Here is a 27,689-nt window from a genome sequence, read left to right as displayed (position 1 = left end):
TTGCATGCGACTTTCTTTTGGGACAATCTCGAGCATAATAGTCCACTTTCCAGCACTTAAAGCAAGTAATTTTCTTCTCAGCAAACTTGCGTTTTTGAATACCTTGTCGTATATGAACTATGTATGGTTAATGATACCTGCTTAGTGATCCCAAATAATCTCTAAACTAGGTCATGCACGATGTACTATACCCTGTCCAATTTTTCAAAGTAATATTAACCCTAGGATGCATAAACCGGGCCTCTCAGGCCTCTACGCTAAAAGTTTCTCTTACAATTAGTAGTGTTTTGCAATCATTCCAATTTTTTTTCAGTTAATAAACTGTCTCTCCAATTCTTTACAACTCCAACCAATTTGGATAAACCATAATGTTTTGCTGTCTCGTCCCAATCGTACAATTCTCGGAATCCCTCGATCATCTCAATCCAGGATAAGAAGTTAATTTCGCCTGTGACAGGGGTCAAATTCGGGCAGTACCGCGTAGTCTTCACATAGTCTTCGTGTTTAGACGTAACGTCGTACCGAATCCATTTATTTAAAGAATTGTGGAACTTTCTTTAAGTTGACATTCTTCTTAATATACATTCTTGATAACTGTCATTTCATAACTAATAATTAAAATAATTAAAGAAAAGTATCTGGAAGTAATGGGGAAGAAAAAATGCACAATATAGGCAACCAATACTGCTCTAATATCGTTACATATCGCTCAATATAAAAATTGAACAAATTCTAAGCTATACACAATACTTTTTTAGCTTCAACTAGAATTATATCAGAGCCCACATATCAACGAAAATTCTTAAAATTTTCTTGTTACAAGTTATTAAACAGGTAATAGAACTCACAAATTTATTACATTCGCATAATCTTAACAATTCATTTTACAACTTTATTCCTTAAGAAAACTTTTTTGTTAAGCAAGCAGGTTATTTTAAACTGGTTTTGATTTGATTCAAAATTGGGTAAACCTTTCCACATTTTCCACGGAAGTCATCGGTATCCAAAGTCCACACCATTATACCACCCAATCCGCGTTTTTTTGCATAAGCAACCTAAAAATTTTGATTTAAATTATTAATATTTTCAATGCAATTATTAATTTTTGGATTTCTTTAAGAACAATAAGCTTAACCTTTAGAGCAACTGATCTGGGATTATCATATCCAACCCATTGATTTCCTTTATAAGCGTAAGGTACTTTTTGCTTATTATCCCAAACAACAGTCCATCCAGCCTTCTCATTTTCACAAATTTCATTGTAACCTAAAAATCCAGCTTCTCCTGTGTATTTTCCCGCGGTACCAGCTCCTGTTGTAGGTGCACCTACTTTAGTGTTTGCACTATTTTGCAGAGTAAAAGTTCTTCCATAAGTACCGATACCCATAATTAATTTTGAAGGGGAAGCACCTTTTTGAATCCAACCAGATATAGAAGCGTCCTAAAACATATATCATCATAACAACAAAAAATGATTTACATTCATACATTACTTACGACTGTGAGACTTTTTTGGAAGTCTGTAACATCAGAAGATGATGGATACAATGGTGCATTTTGTCCAGTAACTGATTCCCAAGATCCGTGTAAATCATAAGCCATCACATTGATAAAGTCTAAGTATTTTGATAAAGCTGGTACATTATAGGAAAGATCAACTGATGAAGAAGAAGCTGCGACTGCCGCTGATAATAAGTAGCCGTGGTTATCGAATTCTTTTCGCATTTCTTTCAAAAGGAATACAAAGTTTGCCTAAATGATCAAATTTTTTAGAGGGATTAAGTAACAAATGACTTATTTACTTTGTCTGAGGGTTTACCACCATTTTGAGCTGGGTATTCCCAATCCAAATCAAAACCGTTAAATTTATATTTTTGTATGAATTTAACAGCGCTTTGAATAAATTTTTTTCTGTTACTAGCAGACGATACCATTGCAGAATATTTAGCAGACCCTTCGCTTGCACCACCAATTGCTATTAATGTTTTCAATTTAGAATTTTTATTGCGAAGATTGTTAAAATTTTTAAACCCAGCTGAAAAACGCAATATATTTAATAACACAAATAAATTAATTATTACATTTTTTACCCAAATCTACTCCTTGCCATGAATCTAAAATTTTAATAGTAGAATCATCATTCAAACCGACGAAAGCATAGATGAGATGGGTGCATAAATTCGGATCGATATTCTTAATTTCAAATTTTCCATCTCCGTTTCTATACGCAGCCCAATTTGCATAATAGCACACAAGTTTATCTAAAAAAATTCATTCAAACTTACAAAATACTTTCAACTTAGTCAAATCAAGAAAAATAAATACCTGTTTTTGAATAAACTGAAGTAATGCTTCCGGTCAACGCCAATATTAGAAGGAACAACATATTGTATAAAACCACAATGCAGACAAGCCAAATTTTTCGGAAACTTTAAGGTTTTATATCAAAAGGAAGAGGAATACGAAAATTGTGGAGTTCTTAAAATAGACATATTTACCACTTATCTGCCCCATAACACATAAATACATAAAGAAAAATGTAGATTGTGTTACTTAACGCGAGTGGTAACGTAAATATTTAAATATAGTTAATTAAGATTGCTGAAACTGTTTTTTCGTAAATGTTAATATTTATGTTAGTGTAGAATATAAAAATAATATATGCAATAAACTAATTTAATTACCGTATTTTCTCGAATCTAATCCGCACCCTTTTTACAAATTTTATATGCTCTAAAATCAAATGCGGATTACAATCGAGTGCGGATTAGATTCGCAGTCGTATAGTTGCGATTTGGAAAATAGTAAAATAAAATCGCATTATAACAATAACGCTGTTAAGGGTTTTAGAACGATATTTACATTTTTATGTATCATTTTCTGCCCATATTACGTCATCTTCGGATCAGTCCAAAGCAGTGGTTATACAAAACTTCTTAAATGATGTTATAATATTGTTTTCAGGGATCGTTTTCCATGTGTGTTCCTGGTCTACGACTCCATACTTGTCTTAACCATTCCATCATCAGCTTTTCCATTATTCATCCTTTTATTGTGCCCTAACTAAGACGTCATTCGGGAAGTCTTTCGGATTTCAGAATGGTTTTTTTCTCAATATTAATAATGATAGCAATTTTTCCCTATCACTTGTTACTGCTAGTATACTAATGTTATGCACAATTTTTCGCAACCACTCGTTTCTAAGGAAATTGGGAGGCATATCCAGATATACTGCCATTTTGTCGGCATTCACAGTTTGAGACAAATTGAAATTTTTTTGAAAATCATTACGAGCTTTTGGGAAATTGTAGTTTGTCCAACCTTTGCTAGTATTAAAATTACAGAAAGAGTAATCGAATTACAATTAAACTATGTTACGGAATACAACCTTTTACCGCCTACACAGTCTTAGAAAGCATTATGGCTGTAATACAGCTCTATCGAATATTGTGGACGATGTCATACGAAGCACAGACCAAGAAAAATTGACTTTGATGTGTCTCTTAGATTATTCAAAGGCTTTTGATACTATCAATCATGACATGATGTATGCCATGCTTCGCTACATTGGGTTTGATGATCTTGCATCGGGATTCTTGCACAGTTACTTGACGGGCAGAATGCAGTGCGTGAAGGTGAATGGTCGCGTTTCATCGTTTCTTTCGACAACGTCCGGTGTTCCTCAGGGTTCAATTTTGGGTCCACTGCTATACTCACTTTACACATCGCATTTTAACAGATACATAAAAAGTTGTAATCATCATTTCTACTCGGATGACACCCAGTTATATATATCTTTTCTGCTATCGGATGTCGATGATAGGCGTCACTGCCTTTGTTTTAAAGCTGCTAAAACAGAGCTGATTTTATTTGGGCCAAGAAAGGTGATAAGTGACAATTCTGTTCGGGATCGGGTCAAGATAGTTGTCAACAATCAAGTATTGCTGCTGAAGGATTGTGTGAAAAACTTGGGTGTCTTATTGGACGAAAATTTAAACTTTAATAAACACATCAATAAGTGCACTGCTTCCGCGTATGCTGCTCTTAAGCTGATTTATGGCGGTCGGTCGTTCCTCAATCGTAGAACAAGGGTGCTTTTGTGCGAAGCCTTGGTGTTAGCGCATTTTAATTATTGTGATACATTGTATGATCCGTGTATTTCGTATAGTAATACGAAAAAAATTCAGAAAATTCAAAGTTCTTGCTTGCGCTTGATATTTGAGTTACGGGGTGTCAGCATGTTTCGCACAAATTAAAGGATTTGAGTTGGCTCAACATGAAAAACAGGCGCATACTTCATTCGACGGTTTTGTTCTTTAATATAGTTACTTTGAAGAAACCTCCATACTTGTTCAATAAAATAAAATTTCGTACCGATGTTCATACCTTGAATATTCGATTCAAGGGCACTCTTACCCCGCCGATACATCATCACCAGCTATTTAAGAAATGCTTTTCATACCAAATAACACATATTCTTAATGATTTGCCATCAACTATAAAATGTTGCACTTCTTCAAGGTTGTTTCGTCACAGAGTGAACGGCCGCTTGTCTCAAATTCAGAATACATTGTAGGGCGACAGGGATCGGGCAGTTTACGCTTAGTAATTAATTATGATTTCACCATCGGGTCTTTTTCTTTTCTTTTTCTCTCTTGTATATTTAGAATTAGTTTTATTAGGTTTGAGTGGAAGAGCAGGTGCTGTTACGGCTGCACCTGAACTCCGCCTAATTTGTGCTTGCTTAATTTATAATAATTTTATGTATATATACTATGCATAAATATATTATTATTATTATATATTTATAGTTAACAACAAGCATCGTATCATTTTGTTGTTGTCGAATTGCTCAGAGAAAGATGCGGATTACATTCGCAAACTAAATTTTTTTACCATTATGCATTTTTAAAATCGGGGTGCGGATTAGATTCGAGTGCGGATAAGATTCGAGAAAATACGGTATTTCATAAATAGTAATTGTGTACGCTTCGAGCTTTTATTGAAAAGAGGAATTATGAGTGCTTTCGTTGTTTCACCCATCAGAAAATTTAAAAATATGCATGAGGGAGCCAAAAAATTACTTCTATGCGGGTAATACCAAGTATACTACACTTGGCAATTAAGACCATCAGTGTTTCGCTCATAGTACGATGATCAAAGATGTTAACGTGTAAGGCAGTTATTAGAAAACTAAATTAAGCATGCTACGGCAAACTTCTTTTGTTATAGGGTAAAACGCCAGTAATTGACCGTTGGTCAGTGTTTGACCGTCTTTGTAAAAAAATGTAAAAAATAAGGATCCAAGGAATATCTAAAAAAATATAAATATATCCATAAATAGCCACCAGTCTCCTCTCCACTCCCTAGTACACAAAAAGTCCACGACCATACCGTTCTTGAGTTTTTATTGTTTAATTTCACGCTAACTGCCGGCCTATTCGCATCGTGCTAAAAAGCGTAATTTCGCCCAAACAGGGTAGTACTATTCAGCCGTACTTGCATGTATGATGTTTTTTTTTGTTTGCCAGTGATCTAATAATGTTTTCTATTTGATATATTAAAAAACACCGCTTTAATAAATTGTTTGTTGAAATAACGCCGATAAATAACTGGTTCTAAATTTAATTAAAAATTGATTGTGTTTGAAAAATGTTTGACCAAACGGTCAATTACTAAACGAATTGGTTGTTTTATAATCTCACAAGGATTTATATTTGATTACTAAAATGGAAAAATGTGTAATACCTGTTTTTAAAACTTATACCTTCCCGTTTAAATTGTTTAGTATTTGACCAACACTTTTATACTTTAAAAATGAGATACAATCAGTTTAAATATGCGGTCAATTACTGGTTCCTCTTTTGGTCATTTATAGGACACACTCAAAACTGAGTTTTTTAACGGATTTTAAATGTTATAAATATTTAAACGTAATATAAATATAAGTGTAAATGTTTGATTCTTTTCTATTTTTTAAACCTTTTTTATAACAATAAAAGTAATTGACCGCACTTAAGCAGTAATGAGTCTGTAAAATTAAAAGGAGAAAAGGTTGGTCAAACGCTGACTCTTATAGTGGTCAATTATCAAAAAATCGAAAATCTATATGGAAAATTTAGCAAATATGAATCAGGTTAACATTTCTTCAGTACCAATATGATAACGTAGGCTAAGATTAAAAATAGTGAAGAAGATCTACAAAAGACTCTCGATGTGAGAAGTAGGAGTTTATCTTATGAAAAAGCAGCCAAGATGTTTAACGTTCCAAAGTAAAATCTTATTTATAAAGAAAAAGGAAAAACACCAGTGCAGAGGAAAATGGGCCCACCAGCATTTTAAAATTCTGATAAAGAAAAACTGCTAGTTGAATGGTTGTTTCATTTAGCAGATAGGGGTTTTCCTGTCTCAAAAACCAAGTTGGAAAACTCAAAATTTGGGTGAAAAGTTAAGTCAAGAGCATTTTGCTCCTGTTTTAAAAGATGTTCTTAAAGAGCCAAAAAATATAAACATTTTTTTGTGAACAAAATAGTATAAAAAAATAATGAAAATGAATATTATATTAAGAGTCGGTCAAACATTGACGGTTTTAAGGTCAAAGACTAGATATTATTGGTCAAGTAATGTTACCAAAGTGGTCAAACACTAAATGCGAAATACTGGTTTCCTTTTTAATTTAAAAAAAATATTATTTCATGATGTTATATTTTATATGTAGGGTAAGTAACTTTAAATGAATCAGATGTGTATTTGATCATATTTTGATCATTTTATGTAAAGGCAGAGGGATCTACAAGAAAAATAATATGGCTCGGTCAAACACTGACATTAAAAAATCCTTAACAGGTCAAACACTGGTGCGTTTACCCTACATGACACAGATTAATTTCCACCATGTCCAATGCTCTACTATAATACCAGCCTTGTTGCTCCTTGTATAAAAACATCATGCTTTTTTAAGTGTCACTTACTTGGTTCATTTTTACCTTCAAGTAGTGCTATAAAAACAGCATAAGTTAATGATGGGTGATGATTTTGCAAACCTAGCCGCATTTAAATTGCTTTAACACCCAAACTATTACCGTTGTTTCCTGAAATAACTTGTATACGGTTAGATATGATTGCTAGTACGTCTGTGTTGCCAATATCAGGTACATGACATTTTAGGACATGTCCTATTATTAGAATTTGCGTGTTCTATACGCGGTACCTAGAATTCAGCAATTTTTGCGCTGATTAAAGCGGTTACTCAACATCCTTGGAAGTTGTTCCTACCGGGCGTATTCAGCATACGGTTATTCAATCATCCCGAAAAATACGTGATAATGATAACCAGAAGTGATTTGTTACTGGTAGCGACAGCTTGACATCTACTATAACCGCTGGGGTGACTCAATGAAGAATTCAATAGAAGGTTAAGAAACCCAGAAAATCAAGATATAGAGATAGAAGACCACTGGAATCTGAATGATAGAAGGACTATGTGTAGGGAAGCGATAATATGAGCAGCAGAAAAGTATTTGGAACAAAAACAATAAAGACCAAAGAAGAACCAAATGGTGGAATGGATAACATAAAACAGAAAAAGAGCTTGGGATAAATGCATGCGAACAAGAACAGCCGTTGATCAGAAACTACATCGATGGAGGTGGCAGGAATCTAGGAAAAAGAACAAAATTGAAAACATGAAAAGAATTTGGACGGAAGTGGACCGAAAATTATAGAGAAAATGAGAAACGGTTATGGAACGTAGTTAAGAAACTGAAGATGCCCAATCCAAAGCAAATACAAAATGTAAGGAACCAAAATGGAAAGATAGAAACGAAAGCATACTAAAAACATGTAACTACGCAGCAAGATTTAAAGAAGAAGAGAAAGAAAAAGAAGATATTGAAGAACGGGTAGAGACTTGAGAGAAGAATTTTAGAAAAACGACTTACAACCCATATAGAAGAGTGACATGAAGAAGAGGCATATAGAGAAATTAGTAGACATGAATAAGGATATAGACTTAACCTTCTTGGACCTAAAAGTAGCTTTTCATCAGCACCGAGACAACATATACGGATTGTATTAAGCGAACTAGGGATAAGTTTAAATCTACAAAAAACGATCAAGTATACATATATACAAAAGTAACAGGAACAGTTAAACTAAATGAAAAGACATGGAAGTTAGACATTTTAGTTTAGAATGGAAGTTAAACAGGGCGCCAATTTAAGTCCACTACTGTTTGTAGCCTACTTGAATACAATACTGAAATAAACAAAAATCAAACAAGACGAGATCAGCCCGTCTGATGGGAGGCCGTCTGATTGTAGGGCATCTATTTTGATGTCCTACAAAGACACATCCAAAAGACTTACACTTCACAAAGGAAGAAGAAAGAGAAAACATAGTTGTAAGAATAGCATAAATAAATAAAAATACGAATACCTGGCAACCACGATTTGTAAAGCCGGGAAGATAGGTCAAGAGATATGCAGCAAAATAGCGAAAACAAATGGAATCTATTACCACATAAATAATATCCTGCAGGTAAGAAAGATCTCGGCACATATATTCAAAACCAGGTATTCTCACTCACTCACCTACGAGACGAAAACTTGGACTATATTAGACAGATACAAATCAAAAACATGAGTAGCAGAGATGAAGTATCTGCGAAAAATAGTAAGAAAAGCCAAAAGAGTACCAAACAAAAACTTTAGAGAAGAACTAAGCTTAAGAGCTCTAGTAGAGGAGACAGAAGGGAAACAGCTGAAATGGTATGGCCACCATATTCGAATGGATGAAAAGAATATCAAAGAAAATGTTCAATATGAAACCAGAAGAAAGAAGAGACAGATGTGGGAATGAGTAAACGGCATTGGAAAAATAGAGAAGTGACGCCGAAGTACAAAGAATTGCTGTGATTTATAATACTTACATCCATCTAATCTTTATTTCTATAGCTATCAAACAGCTCTATCTTTCTTTACGTAAGACACCTCGAGCACCACTTGAGAAATATCCATAAAGTATCTTGTGTCTATCATGTCTTTAATATTTTATACCGCAGTCTTGTTACATCCCTGTTGGGCCTTCTCATCTACACAAGCCCTATCATTTATAAAATCATTTCCAGTAGTGTACTTTTAAATATTTTGTATATGATATTAAGGTATGCTATGAGTCTGTAATTCTCTTCTTATAAATTATGGTTGTTCCGCCTGCACACGTCTAATCTGGGACTTCTGATTTTCATTGCGTAATCATCGCTTAATATGCACTTGTTTTTATAACCTTTGTATATTGTTCCGTTTTGCTGTACTAGTTTAAACTTTTTACTTGGTTTATTATACATGTGTATTTACACGTGTATTTAAGCTGCGAGCATTTGATAAAGGTTTCAATTGCATTATTATTAATATTATTGTGCAATATGAGCTATAATTAACGTGGTTTCTAACTATCTATTACCTTCAACTGCAAAATCAAACTAACCTTACATTTAACTAACACAAACATTCGACACATCAACAGAAATGTCATATTCTTTTGAGTCAACTGGTTATGGATCTCGCAACTAATCAAATAAATGTTATGAAAAATGTACAAAATATTTGAAACGAATATTGATCGGAATCTAAGCCTCTCAATTAATGCAACTCACATGAAGTGCTATCTGTGTACAAAAAAATTAGATATAAGAAATATATCAAGGATAATCAAGTCACTATACTGGTAATAGAATTTACCAATGTATTGTAATCGCATAATTATAAACAATTCCTTTTACATATTTATTCATTATGAAACATTTTTTGAATCAGCAGGTTATTGTAAACTGGTTTTGATTTGATTCAAAATTGGATTAACCTTTCCACATTTTCCACGGAAGTCATCGGTATCCAAAGCCCACACCATTATGCCACCTAATCCACGAGATTTTCCATAATCAACCTAAAAATATTCGTAAATTGCTATTGATTATTCATTAAGATTTTCTTAAGCCAATAAGTTTAACCTTTATAGCAATTGATTTGGGATTATCATATCCAACCCATTGGTTTCCTTTATAAGCGTAAGGTACTTTTTGCTGATCATCCCAAACTTCGGTCCATCCAGCTTTAACATTTTCACAAATTTCATTGTAACCTAAATAACCACTTTGTCCTGTGTATTTTCCTGGCGTACCAGCTCCTGTTGTAGGCGCACCTATTTTAGTGTTGCCACTATTTTGTAGAGTAAAGGACCTTCCATAAGTACCGACACCTATATTTAGTTTTGAAGGAGAAGCACCTCTTTGAATCCAACCAGATATAGAAGCATCCTGGAAGCAAAAATAATAATAACAAAAAAATTATTCATGCAAATGGATTCATACAAATTACTTACAACTGTAAGACTTTTTTGAAAGTCTGTAACATCAGAAGATGATGGATACAATGGTGCATTTTGTCCAGTAACTGACTGCCAAGATCCGTGTAAATCGTAAGTCATCACATTGATAAAGTCTAAGTTTTGTGATAAATCTGGTACATTGTAAGAAAGATCAACTGATTCAGGCCAAGCTGCGACTGCGGCGGATAACAAGTAACCGTGCTTATCGAATTCTTTTCGCATTTCTTTCAAAAGTAATACAAAGTTTTCCTAAATAACCAAATTTTAGATGGATAAATGAACAAATGTTTCACTTACTTTGTCTGATGATTTACCACCGTTTTGAGCTGGGTATTCCCAATCCAAATCCAAACCATTAAAATTATAGTTTTGTATGAAATGAACAGCGCTTTGAATAAACGTTTTTCTGTTACTTGCAGACGATACCATTGCAGAATATTTATCAGATCTTTCGCTCGCACCACCAACAGCTATTAATGTTTTCAGTTTAGAATTTTTATTGCGAAGGTTGTTAAAATCTTTAAATCCACCTAGAAAACGCAAAATATTTAGTAACACAAATAAATTAATAATTACATTTTTTTTACCTAAATCTACTCCTTGCCAGGAATCTAAAATTTTTATAGTCGAATCATCATTCAAACCAACGAAAGCATAGATAAGATGAGTGCATAAATTCGGATCGATATTATTAATTTCAAATTTTCCATCTCCGTTTCTATAAGCAGCCCAATTTGTATAGTAGCACACGACTTTATCTAAAAGAAATATAGTTAAGTTTAAGAAATAATTTCAACTTAGTACAAGTCAATAAAAACAAATAGGTACCTGTTTTCGAATAAACTGAAGCAAAGCTTCCGGTTAACGCCAATATTACAAGGAACAGCATATTATATGAAATATTACTGTTTGGAACGTGTATATAAACTAGCTATTTTCCCAAGAAAGTTTATTGTTTTATTTGAAAAGAAAGAGGAATGTGAAAATAATAGTAATTCTTACAATAGTTGAGTTCTATATTTAAGAAGGTAACAAATAAACACGTTTAACACATGTCCTTGCTCCATAAAACAAAAGTACGCAAAGAAAAATCTATGTTATGTTACTACACCAAATGTTTAAATATTTTTGCGTTGAAATTAACTAATTAACTAATAAACTAATTTAATTATCTTTTTCTATAGTTTTATGAGCATTCTTTTCCTTTACTCCATAAATGGCTCTCTTGTACCTCTTGAAGTGCGCCTTGAAGCGGAGTGTCTGTTATCTCTTTTATCTAGTCCAGCAATTTATTTAGCGTTCTTCCCCTTGATCTTCTGCCTTCTACTTTTCCTTGTATTATTAACTTTTCCAGGTTATCTCCATTTCTTCTAATCATTACTGATTGACAAAAATGAACTTTTAATTTGGCGCATGTACTTTTTTGGCTACAGTAGAAAACAGGTGTAGAAAAATTTTGGCACCCATATGTTTTTGTGTCAGAAAGTTTATGTTTTATAAAAAATAAGATGACTTTACATGAACTACAACTTGAAAATATGTTTTTAAAAACTAAAAATTATGATTATTCTGTAGTATTTAGCTTGAAGCTGGTCTCTTGCAAGCGTCCAACAAAAATCTCCCAGCATAGGAAGACTCCATTTGCCTTGGTATCGTTTTTCAGTGCTTTTGGAGAACATGGAGAAAGGTTCTATCCTGATAGAACCTTTCTCCATGTTCATCGCTAACGTCTCCTAGGTTCACAAAAAATTTTGCACGACAATTTTTCAAGCAGATTTCTCTAACGGACTTAACTTTTCTTCGAATATGTTATCTTTGAACAATTCCGTGATCTGAGGTCCGACGAAAATACCTTCCTTTATTTTAGCATCACTAACTTTAGGAAACTTTTCTTTCAAGTACATAAAACGAGAACCATTGCCATCCATGGCTTTGACAAATTTTTGTATCAGGCCTAGTTTTATATGTAGTGGTGGCAGAAGTACTCTTGTGGGGTCGACAAGAGGAGGATGTAAAACATTTTTATTCACAGGAGAGAGGCACTCGCGCTTTGACCAGTCTTTCTTGCGGTAATGATTGTTTCCATCTCTGCTACTCAACTCACATAAAAAGCAACAATACTTTGTACAACCCAGCTGCAATCCGAGAAGTACAGCAATGACTTTGAATCGCTGTACCTCTTGGCTGTACCACATAGTTTAAATGAAAATTGATTATACTGAATTTTTTCTAGTACCAATTTCATGTTTTCGTAAGTTTCTTTCGTACCGGAAGCATATACTACCGGAACAGAGGGTAGTCTATTTCCATTTTGCAAGAGTACAGCTTTTAAGCAGGTTTTTAACGAGTCTATATTCAAGCGCCAATATTGTGGTCCAAATTCAATATCTAACAAGTTCATGGTCGAAGTAATATTATCGCAATACACAAAATTTTCTTCATGTGAGAAGTATTTTGTTAGTTCTTCGTCACGGCTACGAAAAAGACACACTAACCTAATACCTAATACTTCAGACTGCTTTTTTACAATTTTAAGTCGCGAACCAGATCGTTAAGATGAGCTTGAATTACGAAATGAGGTTTTTTACCTTCAGGCACATAGGTTGGATCAAAAATTTCATCTTTAATTACACTACATGAAGGTAAATCGATGACAGCATTTGCTGCGTCGTTTGTCTGATTTGGTATTGCAGGTACAAGTAAATAAGCGCTATGACGAAGTGGTCGTAATGCAGAATGTAAATTTGCATATTTTACAGTATGTTTTGACGCCATATTCATTCCATGTATATATTAGTCAAGCAAAAGTAGCAATCAGATACATGATCTACAGGGAATGTCCAAATCATGGGTTTTTCGAAAGCCATATATCGCGTTTCTTTTGCTCAACCTGTAAGATTCTTTACGCATGTCGTACAGGATATATGAGGTACCCGATACTTATCTTGATGAGCCACAGAGAAACAAAAATATACACTATCGTGTATGCTTCACCAGTTCAGTGAAATTTCGTCGCTGGCTTTTGAAAGTCAGTTTACCATATACGTAAAAAAACTATTAGAATGATTAATAGACATCCTTCGTATGTTGAGAAACTAACAACGATTATCTTATGTATGCTGCTAAACTTACAATTTGACCTTGTTTAAAGCATAACTTGTTGCAATTCGACACTACGTACAGTAATATTAGCGGAAAATGCAGTAAAATCATATGTGGCTGTCACACCAAATTTGTGGCTGACAGAGAAAAAATAATTTCTGTTTTGTAATAAAGGTAAGTAGTAAAGTAATATTTAGCATACAAAATTCTTGTGGTAAAAACCTTGTCGATCAGTGTTATATGCCCAAAATATTGTAGAATTCGTTGTAGTTAACAGTCTGTCTTTGATCTCGAACCCTTTCAGTATAAATATGTTAATCAGTCTCCCTATTCAAGGAATATGCAGCGTTCGACGCCAGCATCACATCTTAAAAGCCTCAATCCTTTTTTTATCGGGTTCTTTGATAGTCTAGGATTCTATATCATATAGCGTTAAATGTTCTAATTAGATTCACTTTTGTTCTTTTCGCGATTTGTTGATCTTTCCATATCTTCGTCAAGTTGGTGAAGGCAACTTTAGCTATCGCTATTCGCCCTTCCGTTTTCCTTTGTCCCTGATTGCATGTGAGTGCGGTCTAGGTATATGAATTCTGTGACTTCTAGTACATCTACAACATTTTCTTGGTTAAGGTATTGCCTCTATCTATTATCATCAATTTCGTCTTATTTAGGTTCATTTCTAATCTCAAATTTCGGCTTTCTTCTCTCACCAAATCTAGTATAATATGAAGGTCCTCTTTATCTTTCGTGCAGAGTCATATCTGTAGTGAGTTTCTTTCCACCAATTGATCCCATATACGTTGAACAGTTTTGGTGATAAAATACACTTTTTTCTACACTAAATTGACGTGAGACATGAGTGTATTTTTGTAGTCTCCCGTTTCATCGAGATTTCTCTATTAATTGTCTGACATTAAAAATCTAATTTCTGTGACACTCTCCTAAGAAATCCTGTTTGTTCAGGCGGTATTTGTGACTGTAGAGATAAAGTAGAAATAGGACGATGGTTATTGATTAAGTGATTATTATCCGACTTGTAAGTAGGAACAATAAAGGCTCACTTCCAAACTGAAGAAAAAACACACTCAGCTATGGAACGTAAAAAAATCATAAAAAGAAGAGCAACAAGATACGCGGCACAATTTTTCAAGAAGATACCCCTATACTTCATTTCAATCGCTACCTGAAGCAGCATCATTAAATCGATTTCGAAAACATAGCAACAATGGCCGCATCATCGAATGCAGAAGAAGGACCATACTTCATGGGGGCCGATGTGTCGCCATTGACACACACACACACCCTCCAAAAAAAGTTAAACCTTTAAAATCTATAGCTGGATGATGGTCGTCCAAATTAATTAAAATATTTATACAGTTCCGTACGTTAACCACCGCAAATCTATTAGAAAGAATTAAATCCCAGGTGCGATCGTTCTTTTGCAATAACTACAATTATTATTATGCTATAAAAACTGGTGTTAATATGGTTAATCAACTACCCTCATGACCTCTTTCAGTGTTTTTTTTTGTTGGCAAATTTGGCTGGTACCAATTGCTGAAACATCATATTCTTTTGAGTCAACTTGATATATATCAGGAAACTATAAATGCACATTAAATGTCAGAAAAATGCACAAGACATTTGAAACGAAAACTGAAATGTACTTTCGCACAAACAAAATCTGCGCCTAGGCCCCTCAATTAATACAACTCAAAAGAAGTATTCCCTGTGGAAAAAATTAAAAACGAGAAAAATGTCAAGGATTTGTCAAAACTTATTTGAATCAATTTCCTACAATCAAGTCACTATACTGGCAACAGAATTTACAAATTTATTAAAATCACAAAATTTTATTCATTTATTCATTAACAAAATTTTATTTGAATAAGCTGGTTATTTCAAACTGTTTTTGATTTGATTCAAAATTGGATTAACGTCTCCACATTTTCCACGGAAATCATCGGTATCCAAAGCCCACACCATTATGCCACCTAATCCACGAGATTTTGCATAATCAACCTAAAAATATTGATAAATTGCTAATAATTATTCATTTAAGATTTTTTTAAAGCCAATTAGTTTAACCTTTATAGCAATTGATTTGGGATTATCATATCCAACCCATTGGTTTCCTTTAAAAGCGTAAGGCACTTTTTGCTGATCATCCCAAACTTCGGTCCATCCAGCCTTAACATTTTCACAAATTTCATTGTAACCTAAATAACCACCTTCTCCTGTGTATTTTCCTGGTTTACCAGCTCCTTTTGTAGGCGCACCTACTTTAGTATTGCCACTACTTCGCAGAGTAAAAGATCTTCCATAAGCACCAACGCCCATATTGAGTTTAGAAGGAGAAGCACCTCTTTGAATCCAACCGGATATAGAGGCATCCTAAAAGCACAAATAATAATAACAAAAAATGCTTTAGATTCATACAAATTACTTACGACTGTGAGACTTTTTTCAAAATCTGTAACATCAGAAGATGATGGATACAATGGTGCATTTTGTCCAGTAACTGACTGCCAAGATCCGTGTAAATCGTAAGTCATCACATTGATAAAGTCTAAGTATTGTGATAAAGCCGGTACATTATAAGAAGTATCAACTGATTCAGCCCAAGCTGCGACTGCTGCTGACAATAAGTAACCGTTCTTATCGAATTCTTTTCGCATTTCTTTCAAAAGTGATACAAACTTTTCCTAAATGATCAAAATTTTTAGATGGCTGAAAGAAAAAATGATTTACTTACTTTGTCTGCTGGTTTGCCACCATTTTGAGCTGGGTATTCCCAATCCAAATCCAAACCATCAAAATTATATTCTTGTATGAATTTAACAGCGCTTTGAATAAATGTTTTTCTTTTACTAGCAGACGATACCATTGCAGAATATTTAGCAGATCCTTCGCTCGCACCGCCAACAGCTATTAATGTTTTCAGTTTAGAATTTTTATTACGAAGATCGTTGAAATTTTTAAATCCACCTGAAAATCACATATTATTTAGTAACACAAATAAATTAATAATTACATTTTTTTACCTAAATCTAATGCTGCCCAGTTATCTAAAATTTTAATGGTAGAATCGTCATTTAAACCAGCGAAAGCATAGATAAGATGGGTGCATAAATTCGGATCGATATTCTTAATTTCAAATTTTCCATCTCCGTTTCTATAACCAGCCCAACTTTCATAATAACACACAATTCTATCTAGAAAATATATTGAAATTTAAGAAGTAATTTTAACGTTATAGGAAAAAATCGATGAAAACTAATACCTGTTTTTGAATAAACTGAAGCAATGCTTCCGGTTAACGCCAGTAATACAAGGAACAACATGTTGTATGAAATATTACTTTATGAAACCAGAATACAAACTAGCAAATTTTCCAGAAATTTTAAGGTTTTATTTCAAAAAAGAGGAATGTGAAAAACATTGTAGCAATTCTTGAAATAATTAAGTTCTGATATTTAAGAACATGACGAACAGACATACTTACCACATGTCCTTGCTTCATAACAAAACAAAAACGCATGAAGAAAAATCTATGTTATGTTACTTTATCGAATGTTTAAGTATTTAAATATAGCTAGTAATGTGGCTATTTCTTCGTAAATATGAATATTTACTCTTGCGTAGAAATTAAAAATAATGTATGTAGTAATCCAATTTATTTATGTCCTATAGGTTTTCTTATTTAACAAAAAATTAAATTCTTATAAATCATCTGCTTCATTAAGTTAAACTATAACACATCTCAACTTTCAGCCCTTAACGTCCACTACTGAACATAGGCCTCCCTCATTTTTGTCCAGTTCTCTTTATTTTGCTCGTTCTATATCCAATTCTTTTAATAGTGTCAGTCCAGCATGTAAGTAGTTTTTCTTTGGTGGTTCACTTTGTACATCGGGCCACGTGCCCTTCTCAATTCTGTTTGAATTCTGAAATTCGAATAATCACATCTGAACTCCCATCCTACTTGTTAGATCCTCGTTAGTTACACCATATTGACCTTTGCATTTTTCTCTGTGCAATTGAAAGTTTTTTAGATTTTGTTGTGGTGAGGGGCAACATTTCAGCACCTCATAGCTGGTAATATCTCCTCCTCCTCTTCAGTCCTTCTACCCTTGTGTACGATGATTTGGATTATAATCATGTACAATCTTTATTAGTAAAGGTTTGATTCAAATTGCCGTCGCTGATCATGTGTAATTGTGGTAGGTATACCAAATCCACTAAAATAATGCCGGAAAAGTGTGTTCGCTATAGTAGAAGATGTGATATCTTTCTTTCTGGCCATCGAGTGTAGCATTCGATAAATGTAAGTACATAAGTACTGCCTACGGACGGAGTGAGTGGTCCAATCAAGTCGATATATATATGATTAAACCTAATTTTAGGAATTTTGATGTTGATGATTGCCGATTTTGTATGTTTTTGGATTTTTGCTTGTTAACATTTTAAGCAGGTTTTGGTCCAACCATGAATTTGCTTTGACATGTGTCGCTAAAAGAATCTTGTTTTGATTGCATGAATGGTGGAACGTATTCCGGAATGAGATAAGCTATAAATTTTGTCACAAATTGCTTGTGTGAACTGTTGTGGAATATAAATTCTTGGAGATGATGAAAAGCTTTCACACTATAGTTTGATATTAGATTATGATGTTCTTTGATGTGCTAAACGATAAGATTTTGAAGGATTATTGAAAAATTGTTTATTCAGTAAGTTTGATAATTCTGTGTCAGCAAGTTGAGCTTTACTAAGGGTTAGAAAATCTGCATAAGATGAATTTAGAGATCTGATGTTTTTTCTGGATAGAGTATCTGCGACAACATTTTAATTTCCTCTGATATATTTTATATCTGAAGTAAATTGTGCAATATAACTTAGATATCGGGTTTGACGAGGAGGTTTGTCTGTGGACGAAAAAATTGATGTGACAATGGGTTTGTGATTTGTATATACTGTAAATTGATTTCCATGTAAGGAATGTTTGAAAAATTTGATGGCAGAGTAGATTGCTAATGGTTCTCTATCAAAAGTTGAATATTTGGTTTGGCATGAAGTAAATTTTTTGGAAACGAATGCTAATGGTTGAGATTTTCCATTGATGGTTTGTGTTAAAACAGCTCCCATACGTGTGTTAGATGTATCAGTTGAGAATGATAGGGTGGCATGGGAAGAGGGATGTCCTAGAAAGATAGATTTTGACAGAAGATCTTTGGCTAAATAAAAAGCGTTGTCGTGTTGCAGTGTCTAAGAAGTTGATGAGATCGTTTTTTGTTTTTGATAGTGAAGTGATTTTGAATCTGGGGTAGAAGTTTAACATTACAAGTTTAACATTCATACAATGATTTGAACTATAATCATGTACAATCTTTATTGATTATAAAAATAATTTTATTTTACAACTTTATACGTGTTGTTTTCAATTGTGTATATTTATCAATAATGTTCTTTATTTTCTTGGTAAATTTGATAAAAAGTTTTTTGAAACAATTTTGTCATGGCACACTTTGTGTGGTGTATGGCACACTTTGTGTGTTGTATGGCACACTATTGATTGTTATTTCCAATAATAGCTTGGTCTTTCCAAATGTTGTTAGTTTTATTGTGGCCGCTCTAGCCATACCTTGGCGTCCTTTTATTTCTTCTCTACAGTCACCGATGTTACACGTCATAGTTCGCAATATTCCTAATATAATTGTTTAAGAGTTGCCGTCTATTATCATTATCTTAGTATTTGAGGCATTAATAACTTTATATGGTTTAGACAAGGTAGACTGCATTTTGATACAGTTTTGGAGGTTTTCCTTTTTATACATTGCAGTACTTTCAATGGGAAGCTGGCAATACACATACACATTACTTTTGAACTTTTCTTTTCTTCAATTCGCCTGATCGTTTGTCTCTATTATCTATTTTTATTTCGTATCCAACGTATTGTAATTTTCAACGATTTACCACCTTATTATCTTCAATGGTGATGTTTTCACTGCGAATTAGGTTCGTCATGTATTTTCTTTTGGTTGTGTTGATTTTCAGCGTCACACTGGAACATACATAAGTATGTCTATCTCCTTGAGATTGTCTGAGAACAAAACTATATCGTCAGTATCTTTAAATTTGATATCTGCCCTTCGATATTATAACAAGTTTTTTATTTTTAGATGCATAGTTCAGTATTGCAATAAACAGTTAGACTATAATGTATCACCTTGTCGTCTTCCACTGCTCACTTGGATAGGATCTGTGCTTTCATGCAGTTTCACTTACATAACTGCATTTCTCTATATATTGTGTATTAACTTTATGTAGCTATAGTCGTCACGGCTTGCTTGAAGTATGTGAAAGCCACAAAAGCCATAACAGGCGGCCTATTGTACTCGAGGGTTTTTTGATTATCATTTTGATTCTCTGTAGGTGATCGTTCGTTTCAGATGCTCTACGAAATTCCGCTTGTGCTATTGATTGGTGAAAGTGGAGTTAGTTTTGAAACTTGTTTCTAGGCCTAGTGTTAATTCTAGTGATAGTGCTAGTGTTAGTTCTAGTTTTAGTTTGATCAAAAAGTTGTTATAAAAAGATATGCAAGTACAAAAAGAAAGCTACAAAGCAAATAACATTGTCAAACTAAAAAAAAGTCTTAATTAGTTATAATTATATGTGTACATAATGGCAGTTCATATTTTCATTAAAATTTTTAACGGTACATCTAATTTTTTCTATCTACTTTTAATCTTGTTCGAAAATAATCTATTTAAACGCTTGATTTCCTTTATTCGTCTTAAAATCTATCTCACACCCTTTTTTCAATGCTTCCTTAAATCTTTTTAAAGCACACAATTCAAAATCCGTTTTCTTAATCCCGCTTACACGATCCCTGCATACCTAACGCATTCTCAACCCTCGATTTTATACAATGAAAATAGCATAAAAGTCGACAGACACCTGGTTATCTTCGTCACATATCATCCTAAAACGAAAAGTACACAAGGATTTATTTCTTTTCTTCCCCTATTTCCTTTTTTACTGAAACAGACGGCGACAAAAAAGACTACGAATTAATGTGGTGTAAGAAACGACGGAAACGGTATTTTAAACTCCGTAAATACTTCAAATATTTTAAAATTGGTTAGGTCTCTTTGTACTATTCGAGAATGCGTTAAAGGATAGATGAAGAAGTTAGGTGATTTTTTGGGAGACGAGACGTTAATGGTTTTAGTAAGGAAGATTTTAGAACTGAGATGTTAGGGTGTTGATTTTTCTTATTAGTGAGGTTCTAATATTTTATTTTGGAAGGGTACAAGTATGATTTTTATCTTATTTTGATGTAAAAAGAAGGAGCGAGGATATTTATGGTCCCAAGAAAAACATGCTATTAACAACTAAATAACTGTTCCATAAAATTTAATTAATGTCACTAATAAAAGAAACAACTAAAAAAAGTTTAGTTTTCAAAATAAAATTCTAAAGACTCTTAGCTTCATCAACTTTTTATATTTGAAGGAACATTTTTCAAGATAATTTCTTTCTCAAATCATTTAAGCTAGAAGAATTTTTACTAATATCTCAAAAACACTTTGTACAGTACTCACACTTCATCGCTTTTTATTTTTGTTTTCAGAACGAAAGCGAACCATGTTTCTCATCCACACATGACAAAAACGACGATTTCGAAAAAGAAAAACCTAATTAACCGCTATCCCATCTCGTTCCAAGCATATAAAACCGCATAATTCAGCCACTTTATAGACTGCACTAACAATAAAAACCGCATAAAATGGTATCACCATTCTCATAAAGCACTTGTGCTGGCGCTAAAGTAATTCCTTCGGGATTATGGTCGAACCCACACACACAACACGATCGGGTTAATATTTTCATTTGCCAAAGACATGCCGTTAAGTTCCGACGTAGAAAATAGATTTTAATATCCGGTCGTATACACGAAGTTCGGTAGCGTAAATCCAGGAATATCATACTGTCACGTTACGAACTAAAAATATACCATTTCCGTTTAATAAGCCGTCGAAATGTCAGCGACGCCGGTAAGCGCTTTAAATGAACCGAGTCGTAAGATGAACAAACCACGAAGGAAACAGATCGTCAAAGACGTTGGTGGGCTTAAGTTAAGGTTGTGTAGATTTGAAATGAAGTTTGACGAGAATTAATTATGCGGAAATAAAATGAGGTGAAGATTTAAAGAAAAATTAAACAAAGATATTTGCATTTCCCAAAAGTGTACTTAACAATTAAGGACAATGAAGTTGGATTGAGATGACACTATTTGAAGGTTTATTATTGAGTCTTGAAAACGTTTAATGACGCAATTACTTTCTGTCGCAGCAATTTGTATTCCTCGACGTGTATTTACAAGCAAACCAGTTAATGTTCATCTTTACGCATACTGCGATAGCAGCAAGAAGGCACACGCAGTTGCTGTTTATGTGAGAAGTAATAACATAAAGATTTCTGCACTCTATTCTAAAATACATACAAACGCTTAAGAAAGATTCAACAGCAAATTTATCATCTAAAATATAATATTTCTAAGGCGTTTTGTTTTACTGATTCAATAACAGCGCAACGTTGGAGCAACAGAAATTCAATAAGGTGAAATGTGTTATTTTGAATTAATAACGTAACCAAATTCTATGAATTGATATGAGAAAGTTTTCCAAAGTTTCTGTATGATTTTCCTGAAGTCAGAAAACTGGATTATGATATTGAAATAACCAAAACTAAAGAACTAAAGGAACACGTCGTTCGACATGAACATCTCAGTGAGAGGGAGCCACGCCATTATTAATTGGCAGTACACAACAAGCCTATAGAACAGATGACAAGTTTTTAAATAGACTGGCATCAATATTATGAGCAGCAGGAACTTTCAAGAAAAAATTATAGCTCAAACGACGAAAGGAGCTTTGATATGAGGTTACCTGAAAGACATTATATAGCTAAAGAAGAGACAAGACCATGTCTTAAAGTAACAAGAAGAATTTATTTGTTCTTGATTTAAGGATGAATCGCATCCTTGGCACCAAGATATTTTTCATACTGATAGTTGCTTGAAGAAGCACAATTCTCAAAAAATGATGGAACTGCAAGTGTTATTTTTTTTATTATTTCCGTATTATTCAGAATCTGAATAAACTATTTGTATTACTCTTTTACAAACTAAAATATCCGTTATGGTAAGATCTGGAGATCAAGCTGATATGCTCATTCTCCCAAACCATTTTTTACCAAAATGATATAACCAATCAATCAATTTTTTACCAGTAATCAATTTGACTGAAATACGCCTACAGAACTTGTAAAAGATATTCGGCAAACAAACCTCTGCAGTATTCGTAAATAAATTTGTCCAGTTAATTATCTTTCAATAATGAAATGTGTGATTCCTAGCTCGTATAACATGGCTTTTTGCATTACTCATTTAATGGAGATTGCCTCTGTCCCAATACTCACAGTTTTGGAAAGCTGTAAGACCAGTTTTAGTAATAATAAAATGTTTGTTGTCTAAAATTAATTCGCCAATTAATACAACTGTAAATAGAAAAGGTTCTTTATTACCAAAAAGAGAATTTTAGAAATAACTACATAATTCAATCCATAATGGCTGCAGGTTAGATACTGCTTTATACACTTTTAGTAGTGGTCAAAGGAACCTTTGGCAACTTTGCAGTGAGAATAGCAGCAACAATGACCAAAACGGAAAATATATCCGTCTTGGAATCGAAGTCTGTAATGCTAACTTCAGAACACACTATTCCCTACTTGAAATAGTTGTGATTTTATTTGAATTTAATCCTGAACAAGAAACTTGTAACCATATTTTAAAAAAATCAGTCAAAGGGTTTTAACTATGTAAATTGAGTACTGCAGCTTCGTCTAAACCTTTCTTTGAAAGATAATCTTGAAAAATCTATGCAGCAGTAAACAATTTTGGCATTGCATTTAACCTTTTATTGTTATGATACTTAGTTTAAGTGTGGGTATGAATTTGAGGTGAAGGGCGTTCAGAGGAAGTCTGATTAGCAACGATTTCCTCTCATTCATGTTCTTCAGACTCCATTTCACTTACAGGACATAAATTGGATGGGTGTTCTTCTTCATCATTTACAACGTCATCAACTCTTTAAAATATTTCAAAGGCTTCATTTTAGAAGGATATCGAATAGTTATCAAATATCCGGCTTTGGCCGGATATTAAAAACCTATTACTTAGTACTCCAAAATTCACAGGAATTAGTATCTTTTTAGGTGTTGGACACTGCAGATAATAATCAACTTCAACCCCAATAGGACTTTTTTCAATGAATACAACTTTATTTATATGAGGTTTGTTATTAGCAACCTCATTGTAACAATCCCAATACGATATATAAAATCTCTTGTTGCAGTTTCGTCTAGTTCTCTTCGCTTGTAATTCATCATCAAATTCATTACTACCACAACTGTCGCTGTTATTACTTTCGATTATTAATTAAAGTATCCTCTTTTCAATGCTAAAAGCCGTTTTGAAAAATCACTTTCAGTTCTTGAAAAATAAATTTTTGAAATGATCGACAATTTTTTCGAATTTTGCAATTTTCGCCGATTAAGTTTTAAAAATTCGTATAAAATCCAGTTCTTCGAATATGAGTATGAAAATTTCCCAAAGTGTTAATAAAAGTGTCTTCTTTCCAATGAACCAACCCGTTTTGAAGAATAGCTTTTAGTTTTTGAGAAAACAATATTTGAAGTTTTGATAAAATTTTCGATGTTGTAGTTTTCATCGATAATTTTCAAAATTCGCTATAAAATTAATTTCTTGAAAGATCCTTGTGGAAATATCACCAATTATTAATTCAACTATCCTCTTTTTAGTGCAACAAGCCGTTTTGAAAAATCGCTTTTAGTTTTTGAGAAATAAATTTTTGAAATAATCGACAATTTTTTCGAAATTTGCAATTTCTGCCGATTGCGTTTTAAAAATTCGTATAAAATCCATTTCTTGGAATATAAGTATGAAAATTTTCCAAAATGTTAATCAGAGTGCCCTCTTTCCAATGAACCAAACTATTTTGAAAAATAACTTTTAGTTTTTGAGAAAACAATATTGGAAGTTTTGATAAAATTTTCGATGTTGCAATTTTCATCGATAACTTTCAAAATTCGCTATAATATTCATTTCTTGAAGGATCCTTGTGGAAATATCACCAATTATTAATTAAAGTATCCTCTTTTTAATGCAAAAAGCCGTTTTGAAAAATCACTTTCAGTTCTTGAGAAATAAATTTTTGAAATAATCGACAATTTTTTCGAAATTTGCAATTTCTGCCGATTGCGTTTTAAAAATTCGTATAAAATCCATTTCTTGGAATATAAGTATGAAAATTTTCCAAAATGTTAATCAGAGTGCCCTCTTTCCAATGAACCAAACTATTTTGAAAAATAACTTTTAGTTTTTGAGAAAACAATATTGGAAGTTTTGATAAAATTTTCGATGTTGCAATTTTCATCGATAACTTTCAAAATTCGCTATAATATTCATTTCTTGAAGGATCCTTGTGCAAATATCACCAATTATTAATTAAAGTATCCTCTTTTTAATGCAAAAAGCCGTTTTGAAAAATCACTTTCAGTTCTTGAGAAATAAATTTTTGAAATGATCGAAAATTTTTTGGAATTTTGCAATTTTCGCCGATTAAGATTTAAAAATTTGTATAAAATCTAGTTTTTGGAATATTAGTATGAAAATTTTCCAAAGTGTTAATAAAAGTGTCTTCTTTTCAATGAACCAACCCATTTTGAAAAATAGTTTTAAATTTTTGAGAAAACAATATTTAAACTTTTGATAAAATTTTCGATGTTGCAATTTTCATCGATAATTTTAATAATTCGCTATAAAATTAATTTCTTGAAGGATCCTTGTGGAAATATCACTAATTATTAACTAAAGTATCCTCTTTTTAATGCAACAAGCCGTTTGGAAAATCGCTTTTAGTTTTTGAAAATAAATTTTTGAAATGATCGAAAATTTTTTCGAATTTTTCAATTTTCGCCAATTAAGTTTTAAAAATTTGTATAAAATCTAGTTCTTGGAATATGAGTATGAAAATTTCCCAAAGTGTTAATAAAAGTGTCTTCTTTCCAATAAACCAACCCGTTTTGAAAAATAGTTTTCAGTTTTGAGAAAACAATATTTGAAGTTTTGATAAAATTTTCGATGTTGCAATTTTCATCGATAACTTTCAAAATTCGTTATAAAATTCATTTCTTGTGGAAGTATCGCCAATTATTAAGTAAAGTATCCTTTCTAGAGTTGCTTCGTGAGTTGAATCAGCATCAAAAAAGTGCATTTTGTATCTTGGATCGAAATAAGTTGACATATCTTATCAGCTTTCTTATTAATTTCATTTTTATACAAATATCGCAATAATGTGGCAATGTAGGGTATCACTTCAGAAATGCACCACAAGTTATAACCATAATGGCCGGATAGATATGCCGGATAACCGGATATCCGGCTTTTCGCAAAATCACTATCCGTTCCATCACTAGTTAACATATCTTATGCCAAGTACCTGCTCGCCGTGGATCGGATTATTTTTGTTATAAGAAACATTTCGGTGTAGTGCTACTATAATGTTACGTATTTGCTTTGTATTTTCAGAAGTTCAAACATGCTAAAGAGATTGATTAATAAAACTGTACATATTACTCCACAGAAGAAAATCCAGTAATAAAAGAAACTCCAAATTATCTACAATAAAAAGACTAAATCCGCATGTCAAGAAGAGTGTAACACGGAAACACGGAAAAGTGTTTTCCGTGTTTTGAATGACATCATTGGATTTAATTCGTCTAACGGAATTCATATCGGCATTGCCGAAGTGCGGATTTGAACTTATTCTGCAACATTTGTATACTTACCTGAAGATAAGCGTATTAAAAGGATGTTGGATAAGACTGACACACCTTAAAACTTAACCTGAACATCTGTCATAAATGTTCTTCAAGATGTTAGCGTAAATTTTTTTGGCATTAAGAAACATATAGAAGGCAAAAAAAAAGTTACAGATGTTTAGATCGAATCTAAATACAGATACCAACTCTCCGGAGAAAAATTTAACATGTTTAAATCGTATTATTAGTCGATTTGAAGATAATAACACTCCAACATAAACTTTGAGCTTGCTGATATAAAATTTTTAAAATCCGCGAATCCAACATATTTGATGACTAAACTACAATCTGCTGAACAGTTTTATTTTATACAAAACCACTTGTATTTTTAAAACGAAGCTGCTATCGAAATGAAATAAATATTGTATTAAGTTTAGAGGAAGTTTCTATTGATACATATTATATATGGTAAATTCATATAGTATACGAGAAGGTTAAGAGTACATTTATATTTCTAAAAGTTGTTTCAAAAATATTCAATTTTTTATCATAACTGGCTAATACGTTCTTAGTTTACCGCATATTTTTATCATAACTATTTTTCTTAGTAATTTGTACTTTTTTTGCATGCTTTGTATTAACATAAATAAATTTACATACAATGTATTACAGTTATGCCTTATTCGAAACATATCTTGAAGTAAAGTTGAAAAATTCTATTCAAGTGTTTGAATATTTCCTATATAAGTCCTTGCATGTTTTCAGCGATAATAAAATATGTTATTTATTTATTCTTATAAATAGTTCTTGATTGTGTCATAATTGTTAAAATGCCAGATCGTATTTTTCTAAATGTTCAATGCTTAAATTCCTTATTGCTAAATTCGTTATAATATCGTAATAATCATAAAAAAAGATAATAATTTTTTTTTGTGTTATCCAAATTAGATATCTTTGAATGGTAACTAAAAGTTTCTTGTCAATTTCTTGAAGTTTTCTTGTCAAATTTACTACTTACTCTTCAAATGATTTCAAATATATCACAATGTCATCAAGTTTCTTAGATTATTCAGGAAGATGTCTGAAATTAAGGTGGGTTCGTTTTTATAACCTCTTTTATTATCATTTTTAGGTAGGGTTATATTACTATAAAATCTTCAGTTGATAATAGGTTAGCTCCTTTTAAACCTACCCAACGTCATTACTCATTGTTCATTACTCATCGAAACACTGATTCATGCCTCCTATAAAGTTTAGTGTTCAATTTTTCACAGGAAGTTAAACATAAAATTCGG

The 27,689-nt window shown here is 32.6% G+C and overlaps 2 protein-coding genes across 2 annotated transcripts; both read right to left on the bottom strand.

Moving 5' to 3' along the window:
• Positions 1-853: 853 nt before the first annotated feature.
• LOC111414599 (probable chitinase 10) lies at positions 854-11,325 on the bottom strand. The gene is made up of 12 exons (XM_071197549.1): positions 11,215-11,325; positions 10,974-11,144; positions 10,684-10,916; positions 10,381-10,635; positions 10,010-10,315; positions 9,821-9,945; positions 2,326-2,429; positions 2,091-2,261; positions 1,803-2,035; positions 1,498-1,752; positions 1,136-1,441; positions 854-1,055 (listed from the first exon to the last, which is right to left on the bottom strand). Exons 1-12 carry the CDS (start codon positions 11,273-11,275, stop codon positions 930-932), a joined length of 2,346 nt encoding a protein of 781 aa, XP_071053650.1. The 5' UTR covers positions 11,276-11,325; the 3' UTR covers positions 854-929.
• A 3,974-nt stretch (positions 11,326-15,299) lies between these two features.
• LOC111414598 (acidic mammalian chitinase-like) lies at positions 15,300-16,882 on the bottom strand. Its single transcript, XM_023045991.2, has 6 exons — positions 16,772-16,882; positions 16,533-16,703; positions 16,244-16,476; positions 15,939-16,193; positions 15,577-15,882; positions 15,300-15,510 (listed from the first exon to the last, which is right to left on the bottom strand). Exons 1-6 carry the CDS (start codon positions 16,830-16,832, stop codon positions 15,385-15,387), a joined length of 1,152 nt encoding a protein of 383 aa, XP_022901759.2. The 5' UTR covers positions 16,833-16,882; the 3' UTR covers positions 15,300-15,384.
• Positions 16,883-27,689: the final 10,807 nt, after the last annotated feature.

The sequence above is a fragment of the Onthophagus taurus genome, chromosome 7, assembly GCF_036711975.1.
Source record: "Onthophagus taurus isolate NC chromosome 7, IU_Otau_3.0, whole genome shotgun sequence".
In the NCBI taxonomy this organism is placed as follows: Eukaryota; Metazoa; Arthropoda; class Insecta; order Coleoptera; family Scarabaeidae; genus Onthophagus; species Onthophagus taurus.
This window is presented reverse-complemented; position numbering and strand designations above follow the sequence as displayed.

What these genes read in the sequence shown, in the direction of transcription:
- LOC111414599 (XM_071197549.1), bottom strand. Translation starts at nt 11,275, where the DNA reads ATGCTGTTCCTTGTAATATTGGCGTTAACCGGAAGCTTTGCTTCAGTT. An exon ending in TTCAGTTTATTCGAAAACAG is followed by an intron (nt 11,145 to 11,214) that starts GTACCTATTTGT and finishes TATTTCTTTTAG; the next exon opens with ATAAAGTCGTGTGCTACTAT. An exon ending in TTCAGTTTATTCAAAAACAG is followed by an intron (nt 2,262 to 2,325) that starts GTATTTATTTTT and finishes GAATTTTTTTAG; the next exon opens with ATAAACTTGTGTGCTATTAT.
- LOC111414598 (XM_023045991.2), bottom strand. Translation starts at nt 16,832, where the DNA reads ATGTTGTTCCTTGTATTACTGGCGTTAACCGGAAGCATTGCTTCAGTT. An exon ending in TTCAGTTTATTCAAAAACAG is followed by an intron (nt 16,704 to 16,771) that starts GTATTAGTTTTC and finishes TATATTTTCTAG; the next exon opens with ATAGAATTGTGTGTTATTAT. An exon ending in TTGAAAAAAGTCTCACAGTC is followed by an intron (nt 15,883 to 15,938) that starts GTAAGTAATTTG and finishes TTGTGCTTTTAG; the next exon opens with GATGCCTCTATATCCGGTTG.